The 12,335-nt window shown below is 35.4% G+C and overlaps 1 protein-coding gene across 3 annotated transcripts in view; it reads right to left on the bottom strand.

The window, feature by feature from the left end:
- Window positions 1-12,335, bottom strand: part of CSMD3 (CUB and Sushi multiple domains 3) — a 1,306,760-nt gene that overhangs the window by 71,078 nt on the left and 1,223,347 nt on the right. For 2 of the 3 annotated variants that reach the window (XM_075550585.1, XM_075550587.1), the window contains 3 exons: window positions 9,334-9,519; window positions 7,832-8,026; window positions 4,380-4,553 (listed from right to left, as the gene is read on the bottom strand). In XM_075550585.1, coding sequence (XP_075406700.1) covers window positions 4,380-4,553; window positions 7,832-8,026; window positions 9,334-9,519 — 555 coding nt within the window. The remainder of the gene's footprint in view (window positions 1-4,379; window positions 4,554-7,831; window positions 8,027-9,333; window positions 9,520-12,335) is intronic. The other variant, XM_075550586.1, reaches the window with a different exon arrangement.

Here is a 12,335-nt window from a genome sequence, read left to right as displayed (position 1 = left end):
GAATGTTAATTGCCAATTTAAGTAAAATGAGAGCTTTGACAACTTTGGTCTTTTCTCGGTTTATCATATTATTTATTGGTCCATTTTTAAAGACATTTTTCTTTATTTTACATTGAGTTGTAATCTACATTGGAAGCTGTAGTCTTTGATATTCATTAGTGCCTCAAGTCCTCATTACTTCAAACAAGCAAATTTATGTCATACTGCAGCTCACTAATGAATTTCCCCTATGTGTTTCCCCAACCGCTATGTCACATTCTAATTCAAATAGCTGAACTTCTAGTGTTTTTTCTTGGTATATAGATTTATGCATGCCTTTGTGAATTTAAATTCAGTATCCCCTTTTGTGCTTGAATGACTACCTCTTGGCCTATGGACAAGTTCCACAGGTGCACAATTAAGTGGGAATTCCAACTTTTGTAATGTTATCTATATTTTGTTATGATTCATATAACTGAGTGCCTTTGCATAGCCAATGAAACACAAACATCTCCCTGGCATTCTCTGTTTTCAGTCAAGACCCATCAAATTACAGCAACGGCATCCTTCATTCCAATTCCTATTTTACATCCAGCTTAAATTTTTGGCAGTTCCTTGTCAATATACTGCTGAAACTATCCTAGCATAATCTTCAGAAAAGTTTGAACTGCGTGTTTTATCAAAGATATTGCTTGGCAATTTTCACATTTGTAATGGGCACAGATGCACATCTCTTCATACAGGTTGCCCGAGTAACCATCTCCCAAAACTACTGGCATTGAAGTGTCAGCATTTCCAATTCTGAATCAGTTCGTCAACTATTTCAATGGCTATTCCCTCGATTCCTGCAGTTTTGTTTATACCCAGTGGTTCCAGCGCACGTTGCACTCCTTCCTTCCCTACAGTGAGATGTGATCGTGTTACCTCCTTAAACAGTTGAATATGAATCTATTCTTTTTGGGGGTACAGTGTGCATTCCTTTTATCTTATTTTGAAGCTTTCTGTATCATTCACTTTTTGCCCATAACATCCATTAATATTACAATGTCGGCCTTCATTTTGCCTCCAGTTCTTAGAGCGTGAGAATGTTGAGTGTTCGAAATCTAAATCTTTGCACATTTCATTATAACACTGTCTTTCTCTGCTGCCCCTTGAAGTCTTCCATACATTTCTTTTACTTCATTGTTTTCCCCCATTTGCTTTAGTTACTCTGTGTTCGAGAGCAATTTCCAGTCTCTTTCACATGAAGTTTAGTCTATATAGTAATTCTAGCATCATGTAAGTCACCACAGTACTACAAACTGACAGACGGCATACAGATTTTATCAGGTATATAAGGGTAGGAAAGCAGTACTGAGGGTGCCAGTTCATACGTTCATGGTTTTTTTCCCCCAAACAAATCATGTTGGAACATGTCTGCAATGTGTTGACTACTTCAACCAAATTGTCTCGGTCAGACCCTTGCCTTTCTCTCAGTGTGGTTTCAAACAGAAAGACAAAAAGAAATCCAATCAGAACAGTGACTTCCAAAGGGATCTGCAGGGTCAGTTCATTTCAGGAAACAGAGTCCATCCCAGAAAGTTATGGCTTTGGGCTTTTGTTTGAGACTCTAAAGGAGACATCTAGATAGATTACTTCGGAAGATCTCCCCAGATCAATCACAGCTTGTTTTATGATGTTGTTTAAAAAACAAAACAAAACTGGAAACGATCAGAAAAAGGATAGAACACCTGTGCTGAGGAATTGTCTTCACTCCTCTGGAGTAGCCATAGCTGTCCCCTGAGAATTCCCCTGGGAACCTTGACCGCAGACACACGATAGAGAGCCCTGGTCTTGTCCCTTCAGACTGGCTTTTGTTTCCCATCCTCGAAGAACACTCAAAAACAAACAGACAAACAAAAAATCCCAACAGGCTGTGAGCCCTCCAGGATGTCAAGAGGACTCTTGAGGCCTGATGTAAAATGCAGAGTGAACAATCATTCATGGAAGTGTCAGAGAGAAACACCACTTCTGAAGGATATGGACATGGCCATTCATCGTGGAACAAAAGCTTGCCATTTTGATATTTTTGTGCAACAAAGGTTTCTATGATTGTGTAGCAATACAAGTATACACATTTATCAACACTCATCCAACAGTGCACTTGTCATGCCTGCCTGTGGCTGTACACATAGTTTGCACACGCAAAAGGATTAAATAGCTGTACATGAACACTGAATTCTAACTGGCGATATGCATTCTGAATGTCTAGAGTTAAGTGTACTAGCATATAAATGTATACATATATCATGAATTGATTGATTGATAGAGAACTGGAAAAATAGATGTGAAGAAATAAATATGCAAAACTGCAGGTTGTAATCCTGTATATAAAATACTAAATAAATAATATGATGTATATAATAACAGCTCATCAAGGTATGTAACCATAAATATAGCAATTTAAGTTTACTTTATATATATTTCAAAATAAATAAACAAAGAAACATATAATTGAAGTGAGCACAACCAAAGTCAGTTGAGTAATTATTGAAATGTTTTCTTTATTGTTTAATTGTATATTAATGGCAAACTGTTAGATTTATTTTACCTTTTCAATCAAATCATATCATCATCTATCTTTATATGTATGCTTGTACAAGGAAGCTATTACTACGGGGATTCCAAATATACCTAATAACAAGCATGCCTGGGAGACGGAGGCAGGGGTGGGGGTAGGGGGAAGTCTAACCCAAACTTCGAGGTATATTCTTTGAAATCTTGTATAGCAATTCTATTTTGATGAACATTTTCAAACTTACTCACACACACACACACACCAAACTTACACACACACACACACACACACACACACACACACACAAATTATACTCACTGCTAACGAATTAATTCCAATTTCTACCAACCCCATATAGAGTTTCTAGGGATGCCATTCTTAGCAGGAGCAAGATAATATCATCTTTCTCCCACAAAGAAGCTGGTGGGTTTGACCTGTCAGTAGTTTTGCTATTTCTAATGCTTACCACGGCACCATCAGGACTCTCGAGAGAGACTGCCCTGGGCAGAGGAGAACCGCATCGTAGAATTTTTATTCTTGGAATATTTAATGCAAGAGAGTGCCACATCATTCTTTCATATAATCACCAGTTATCGCCACTGAGCCATGCAGGTTCCTTAGGAAATTCAATGCTTGATGTGATACCTCGAAATCATTTAAAGAAATATCAAGCATAAATTACATGAGTCCCTTAACTTTAGGGCTACTATTGAATTTACCTGATACATTCATTGCACGTGGTAAATGTTCTGCACAAGATGTGCTTCAAGCGTTAAAATGCAGGGATGTTACTTTGAGGACTAAGCTGCTTGGACCCAAGCCATGGTATTTTTAATCACTTTGTATTCATCTGGGATTTGGGCAGTGAATAAGGATGAAAGAAGAAGAATCGATGCATTTGAGTTATGATGCTGGAGAAAGTATTGAAAATACTATGGACTGCCAAGGGAACAAATTAATCTTTCTTGAAAGTAGTAAAATCACAATGCTCCTTAGATGTAAGGATGACAAGACTTCATTTCATGCCCTTTGGACATGTCATCATGAGGGACAAGTCAACGAGAAAGGACATCATGTCTGGTAAAGTGGAAGGGCAGCCCCCCAAAAGAACCACTTTCTATGAGAAGGAAAGTCCCCGTGCGGCCACGACCTAATCACACGTGTGAGGACAGCAGGGCCTGGCCGTGTGTCTCTCCCTGGGGACAGAGGATGACTGCGAGTCAGGACTGACGGGATGGCACCCAGCAAGCACATCTCCAAGTTTTGTGGGGGGAAATATGATGAATTCAGAGAATCCTGTGGGGGGAGATGCTATTTACTTAATATTGGGCTTCAAAATATTTTGTGAAATTTTAATAGGAAATCATTTTATGCATGTCAAAATCGAATGAAATAAAATGGGAGACAATGTTGAAAGGTGAAATTGATTTTCAAAAAAAAAAAAAAGAAATTGATTTTCTTCCTTTGACATTCATTACCTTAAGGAAATAGGTGGAAGGAAGTTTGAAAAGGTTTAAAATGAATTAACCTCTACAGTGATTAATCCAGCTGCATATGTAGACATAATTTTCAGCAATTAGTTTTCACCTTTTTATTTTCACCATGCCTATAAAAAATGTTTCTCTTCTTAATGATATAAGATTCTCATTAGAAACATTAGATGATTAACTTTAAGTATTATATGTTTAATAGGTTTTCTACCACAGCTGCTTTTAAAATGAAATATTTTCCCTTTTTAGGTAACAGTTCCGAGTATACACAAGTTAATCCCCATAGCGTATTAAAAAAGACTTCCTTTCCAGCGTGCAAGACTGTTGGCTAAGAATGGTTTAACAATCTGTACCTAGGCATCTGGTTTCCGATCCACTCCAGAGCCCCGACGAAAGACATTCTCGGACAGCTGAGCCCACAAGCATAAAGCCCGAATCGCAGGTAAAGATGGCTGTTGACCCGTAAGAAGTTTGAGTTCCAATCTTATTTCCATTCGTTGGTGTAGGCAGTTCTCCACAGGAAATAACTTAAAAACAATAAAGCAAAACTCCTTAAAACCACAAGATATATGCACATCTAACAAATATCTGATTAAAAGTTGGAGTTCCATATAGCCTGATAGATTTACATTAGAAAAGATTTCTTAACCCATGTAAATGGACATGAAAGTACAGAGGAAAGAGATGACATCCTTTACAATTATCCACCATGAGTTACCTTGTAACCTTTTAAATGACAATATTTGATAAAGGCATTTCCGCTGCAGTTCATGTTTTGTCAACCTGCTCATTCAGTTGGTTTAGTGAAAGGGGGAGGGGGGTGGAAGTCATAAGACCAGACCAGGGAATTTTCCTTCGTCCCAGATGCTTCTTCAATTGATCAGGTTTCATTGGGGGAAACTATTTGACTTACCTGAGTAAAAGTTTTTCATATCTATAACAACTGCAAGTCAATAATTACAATTAACTTACGCTGACAACTCCGCAGTCCAGGAAAGAATAATATATGTAAAATAGAATATATCCTCAAAGGATCCATATAGTGACCCTGTTATTTGTAGATTTTAAAAAATTGAGAAGAATTTAATTGGCTTGTTATGTGTCAGAGACCATCTTTCAAAATCTTAAGACTACTTAATAAAAATAATACTTGATGATGCTCACCCAGGGCTTACTATGAAACAGGTACACTACCTAGTGAATTTCCTGATGCAATTTTCAAAGCATCTCTATCAGGGAGTATGAAAAACACATCTTAATAATGGTCTACAGAATGTGAAGTTTAATTTCAGTAGTACAATTCCAGCATCCAGCAGCTGACTTAACCATCAAACCATTGTGTTATATTCTGATTCCAGCTCTAAGCTTTTTGGGGGGAACCCCCCCAAAAAAAACTCATTGCCATTGAGTCGATCTTGACTCGTCGTGCCCCAGTAGGACAGAGCAGCCCTGCTCCTTGAGTTTCTGAAGAGGGAAAATCCTTACAAAGCAGGAAGCTTGAAATTCCTGGTTGATTTGAACTCTTGACATTGTAGTCAGCTGCCCAAACCACAACTCCCTATGAAAGTTCCCATTTCATATAAAAATGCATAATATTCAAACTTTAAAATGTTGTATGTGAACATTTAAATGAAATGAATTGTTTTGAGTTAATTCTCAAAGGAATTTATGAAATAACTTTGATATAATGGATATAAATTAATTTTTACTTAGAGGATGAATTAATGGAGGATCAGACATATTATTATTCCTTCCATTTTATTAATTAGTTATAATTTTTAGAGACCTTGTCTTTACCTTTTCTTATTACACTGCAAATTTTTTAATATGTCTCTTCTGGGCATAGTCTCTGTAATTCCCAGGAGAACCCCTTATTTCTCATGTACCTGGGTTCAAAAAGATTGGGAAAATACTGATAGGACTTAATTGTGTGTTTTTCTTAATAGGATCTGTTGCAATCGCTATTGTGCTGCATATAAAATGGATCTTCTGAGAAGTAGGAGGGAGAGCTCACTACCAGCAAGACGCAGGAAAGGAGTGGGTCTTTGGATCCATGAGGCCCTGTGCAGTGAGCCTCCTTGGTCCAGCAGCCAGCCGTGACTTTAAGAAGGGCAGAGGAGAAGCAACAGCAGCAGAGACAGCACCCAGAGGATGAGCCAAATTAGTGCACTTCCCAACCTACAGAGCAAGCAAAGTTGAGGGCTTCTGGCAGGAGCCTGGCTTGTGGAGGAGGATGCATGTGGACACTTAATTGGGATATGTTAGGTTTGCTGAACCATGGAACTAGAGCTGAGTGTCTTTGGCTTAGACTTAACAGCAGAGAGGTATATCCTTTGGGCATTTGTTAGCTGTCCTAGTCTGTTCACTTCCACATAAACCCTATAATTGTGAGCACAGTTGGGGAGTTGTGTGTGGTCATGGCAATGAACTATTAGAACCTGAATGTAAAAGTAGAGAATGTTGTCTATGATAGAAAACTTACTTATCTTTGAGCAGAAATTTGTATAACTTTAAAATTTTCCTACATAACACAGGACCTAGCACAGAGGAACCAGACAAACATTTGTTCAGCAAATTATTAAATGAGCAATATCTTCCTAGCTCCTTGAAAAATCCATTTTATGTATGCATATTTAAATGAAATTTTAGTATGAGAGCAAGTGTGTCAGAAGAAGAGAAAAGGCATTGGAGAAAACCCAGAAGAGTAGGCAAAACTGTAACTGAGGGAAGATTTTAGAAGATCTAATATAATCTAGGTATTTAGAATCTAGACTCCATATGCTTATCTTAAAAAAACTATTAAACTGAATTCTATGCTCATATGGAGTTCAAAAAAATATATTGTGATATTCATAGATAAAAGCAATGTACTTATATATAAGACAACTGTATGCCATGTTAAACTGCTTAATCATCATAATGCTGCTTAGAATTTTGCTGCTTTTATGAATTTACTTATAAATTGCAGTTTTTGTGCTATACTAGAACATAAATTGAAAAACTGAATTTAAGATTTAAAATAGTTTCTGGCACAAAGTATGCACGGAATAAATATCAAAAACTCACTGAAGAATATGGAAAGAATGCATCGTATGTTCGATTTGTTTTTCTATAATAGATAATATATATTAAAACTATGGAAATATTGTATGGAAATAATTAATAAATAAGTAATACTGTATGGAAATAAGGTGACTTATGTTAAGTTTGGTTCAACACATAGTTGATGGTCAGAAGGTAGGTGGTATTTTCTGATACATCATTATCACTTACCATCATAAAAGTCTATGAGATTGACATGGCTATCATCCTCATAGATTTATAGGTTAAGAAAATTTGAGATCAGAGAGATACACTTTTTATAGTGATTAAAGTCAAGGGTTAAAGTCAGACTTTGCATGTAGAATCCCATTTAATCTTCTCTGTGACTTGGGAAATATTTGTAAATCTGGATCTTAGTTTCCTCTTCAATAGAATGAGTAAAATAACGTGAAGTAATTTATTGATTTGTAAGTAATAAATCAATGAAATAATACATATGATAAGGCTGAAATCAGGGCTTGGGAAGTACAAAGATGCATAGCTTGCAGTTCTATTAAAGGATACAGATAGACTTGAAGTACAAGACTCCTTAACTTCTAAATGCATCCTATTTTCATAAGCACTTACAAATGCAAGAACAGTTTAAAATGGTAACTAACATAAATGACCATTTGATAACGGTATTTGAACATTTTCTATATTCATGGGCAACTCAATCACTAAGGATAGCATATGAAATATGTTTAGCAGCATGTCTCCTTACTTTGGCAATATGGTCTTTCGTTTCTCCAACTCCAGGTACCATTGGGAAGGCATTCAATAGAAGCGGGGCCTACTCCATGGTAACCAGGGTCACAGCTGAAAACGACCTTGGTTTTGTATTCATAATGGGAACCATTCACAATTCGCCATCTTCCATGTTCCAACGTGAAGGAATTGATGCTTGGACATGTAACCACTAAACAAAGACCAAGATATATAAATGCTAATCAGTCAATCATATTAGTGCTCCTTCTTAAATACTTTTTACTTATATTTTTCCCTTATATCTTGAGTTCGTTCATCATTGGTCCATACCATGTTCTTCAGCGTCTGATTTTTCTCTCTTTTACGCTGCCCCACCTGCATGCTAATCCCAGCAACTCTTTCAATATGTCCTGCTGCTTCATAATTTGGAAACTTTGCATATATTATTCTCCCTATCTAGACTCCTGATCACTGACTAGCATTTATTCTCTTATTTCTTTAGAAGATTTGGAAGGAATATACTGTGAGAAAAATTATTAGATGTGAATGCCTTTTTTTTAGCTGTTAGCTAATTAAAAACCAGTTTAATTTAGGTCGATATATTTCCAGACACTTCTGCAAGGACTGCAAATAATTTAAGAAGTCCTATATTAAGTGATATTGTAGAAATATTTAAAAGTATAGAGAAAATCAAAGGTCTAAATTAAATACAACATTTTCAATGACTTAACTATGAAATATCCTATAAGAATTATTTTTCATTTAAAAAACAAAAACACATCTCCCTGCCATTGAATTAATTATGACTCATGACAGCCCCATAGGACTAGGTAGACCTGCTCCTGTGGGTTTCCAAGCCTGTAACTCTTTACAGGAGTAGAACGTCTCATCTTTCCTTTATAGAGTGGCTGATGGTTTCAAACTATTAACCCCTCAGTAAGCAGCACAATGTGTCACCCATTACACCACCAGGGGTCCTCCATCTCAATGACCATCTCTGTCTAATAAGCCTTTCTGAACAAAGGAGTCAATCTCGCATGAGTACATATTCTCTATGTGAGTGACAGAGGCCCAATGATAGGGATCATCTCAATGTCATCATCTACCCTTACAAAAGATAGAACCCAATGTATTAAATATACTCTAAGGAAATCTATCAGAAATTTTGATGCCCTATATATTAAAATTCTAGGAAGTTAGATTTATTATTTTTTACAAAAATATGTCTTTAAAATAAAAACATATTCACACCCTAGTTATATATATATACACATATATTCACACACACACACACATATATATTTACAAAAACACTCTAGTGTTTCTAATGATGAATAAAAAGCCCTTACGCTGCCTTACAGTGTTTTGATAGTTTAAGACAATTAAAACTTTTATAAGCTTCTTACAAATCTCACATTATTTCAGATACTAGTTTTAAAATTTAATAATACATTTCTTTTCAAATTCTAAAAGATAACTATCAAAGCAAAAATGCAATGCTTTCCTTAACACACATACCAACACAGCGTGGGGTCTTGTTATGATTGCTCCATGTTCCATCTGACTGACATATGGCCGTGGTAAGTTCTTTGGATGAGAGTCTATATCCGTCATTACAAAAATAGGTAACTCGGGTTCCTACCAAGTAGTCTGTTGTGAGGATCCCTCCATTTGTTGGGGCTTTAGGAATCCCACAAGAAATTGCTAGAATAAATACATACATATGTAATTATAGAAACAGATATTTTATATAAGTACTCGATACATATTATATACTGTACTTTAAAATATTTAGGATTGTATAATTTCCTCTACATAATATTATAATACTTACATAGTCCTCACAAAATATAGTTTTGAATGATAACTTCCTATTTATTTTAAACCACTATCGAATGTATTTTTAGATTGGAGAATCCTTCATTACTAATATTTTATCTCTTGGTATCTCAGGGTTTGTCTGTATGCACACGATTATTTACTATCACATAGATTTGTTTTGCTCCTCAAGGAACATGTGTGTCGGCTTGTTTACTGAAGGTTTTGTAACCATCATTCATATATTTTATATATCTTGATTTCTAGCTATAATAAATCTGAATTGGGTAAACTTAGTTTGAATATAATATGATCACAATAGTAAAATTATTTTTCAATAGTTCATTATGTATACGATATTTTCATATTTTATCAATTCAAATCACTATAAATAATTCCTCTTTCATAATAGCATAAGATCCATTGATTGTCATATCTATCCTATGGTTAAATAATTTGTATTTCTGCCCACCACCACTCCTCCAAGCTTTTGAAAAATTTGTTAGTAGTTTTAAAACACCAAAGGGGGATTATTTGTATATTTATATACTTAGTTCATACAGTTGTACATATTTCTGGGGTAGAAAAAGAATTTAAAAGAGGGGTCTGGCCATATCCCAGTTAGAGTTTATTACTTACTATCTGGCTAGTGCACCACAGCACTTTTCTAACACCTGAAAAATTATTTCTAAAATATGTTTTTTAAATTATATAAGTTATTTATTGATTTGTAATCATATTGTTATTGTATTAAAAATACACAGAAAAACATATTTGAATTTCGTTTGAATATTATGAATGCTGTGCTCCCATCACCCATCTCTAAGTCCAACTCAGAATTCATTATATATTTTTTATAAATCTAACTGTTTGGGCATTTAACTTTCATTAATTCTTGAGCACTGACCAGAAAATGATGACCCTAGTGAAATCTACAAATCTACATTAAATTCAAAATTGAATCAAGAAATCCCTATGACTGAATTATTTAATCTTGTGTGATTTGGTAGTCTTATAATCACAAACAGAAAAGCAGTAACACTAAACTAACAATTTATATAAACAATCTCACGTAATTATTACAACTCTGCTCCCTAATTGAAAACCTCTGAAATATTGTTGCAAAACTATATGGTTCCTTAATGTTTATTAAAACAGCAATTTCCCACTTGAGAGCTTTGGGAATTTCACTTTATAATGAAGCATTTATCTACCCAAGATTGTGTAAGTCCTGAGCTACTTTTTAAAATTCCCTATACATTATTGGTTACCTTGCATACTGAATGTATATACAATGGGACATGTGTTTTTAGATAGTATTGCTGCATCCCATTGAGTCCATTTCTCCATATAAGGAATCAATGTGGAAGAAGACAATTCGTCCACAGGGCTGTTTATGGGTGTAAGTCCACAGGCTTTTGTGGAGCTGCAGGTGCATTCAAACCACTGACCATTTGCTTCGCAACTTACTGTTTAACCAGTGTGTCCCTGAGTTTTATTAGCTAGAATTAGTTATACAAGTTTATTTGTGTGTAATATAAGGTAGTTATATTTTTGTATTAAATTTCTTTAAGTGACAAAATAAAATGATAGGACAAAGCTGTGTCTGTAATTGATTGCTACAAATTAGTTTTCCAGCTAGAAGGAGATCAAATTGAGTTCAAAAAGACCTTCGATCGGAGTGGTTGTCAGAGAAATCGCTATATAAATCTCAGGAAAGCATAAATTAAAACTGAGGGAGAAAATACGAGCTGGTTATTTCTATGTGACATTAAACAATACTAACGTGTATGTCGGAACTGAAGCAGTTAAACTTTTGATGGAGCAAAAATCAGTGAAATAGGTTGCTTGATATTCAGGGTGAAAAAGCAAAAACTTCTAACTAATGCCAAATATAGCTGATTAAATTTTCTCCTAGTGGGTGCTCAGAAAGAATAAAAGTAACTGAGATAGACACAGGCAAGGATGCAGGAGATCTAAGAAATAAGGTGATAAAAACAAATCAAGAATGTTTAATTTAGAACAAGATGAAAGTTTACCATAAGTAAATACATCATCTTTCCCAATGACCTTGAATCAATTTAATTTTAATCAGTTACATTACAATACATAGGTAACATTCAAGGCATCATTCATAAATGAGTGAATCTCAGACAACTCTACTTTAATTATAATTAAAGATTAATATTTTAAATGGCTACTTGAAATATATATGAGTATATTATCATTTTATTATTCTCAATATAATTTCTTCTAGCTCAATTTCAATTTGCATGTTCAGTTTCTCATACTGCAGTGGCTCACGTATTCCTGCGATGCTGAAAACTATGTCACTGGTCTCTCAAACACCAGCGGGGTCACTCAAAGTGAACAAGTGTCAGCAGAGATCCTAGACTCAGGGCAGACTATGAAGCAGGAGTAGGCTGTCCATAGCAGAGGAGTAGCCAGTGAACATGTTATGATGAAAGAGCGCACACATCTGGGAATAGCTGCAGAACATGGTCAGTGATAATGCCGGGAGATGAGGCCCTCAGATCAGAAGTCATTGAAAAGAGGACTAGGGAAGACTTTGGACGAGGCCTTGAAGCATTTGTTGATGAAGATCAAGGATTGCTGCCTTTGGGATTGATTAAAACTCACTGTAAAGAAAACCCGAATCTTCGCCACTGGCCGAATAGGTACTGCTAGGATAAGTGGGGCAA

The sequence above is a fragment of the Tenrec ecaudatus genome, chromosome 5 (genome assembly GCF_050624435.1).
Source record: "Tenrec ecaudatus isolate mTenEca1 chromosome 5, mTenEca1.hap1, whole genome shotgun sequence".
In the NCBI taxonomy this organism is placed as follows: Eukaryota; Metazoa; Chordata; class Mammalia; order Afrosoricida; family Tenrecidae; genus Tenrec; species Tenrec ecaudatus.
This window is presented reverse-complemented; position numbering and strand designations above follow the sequence as displayed.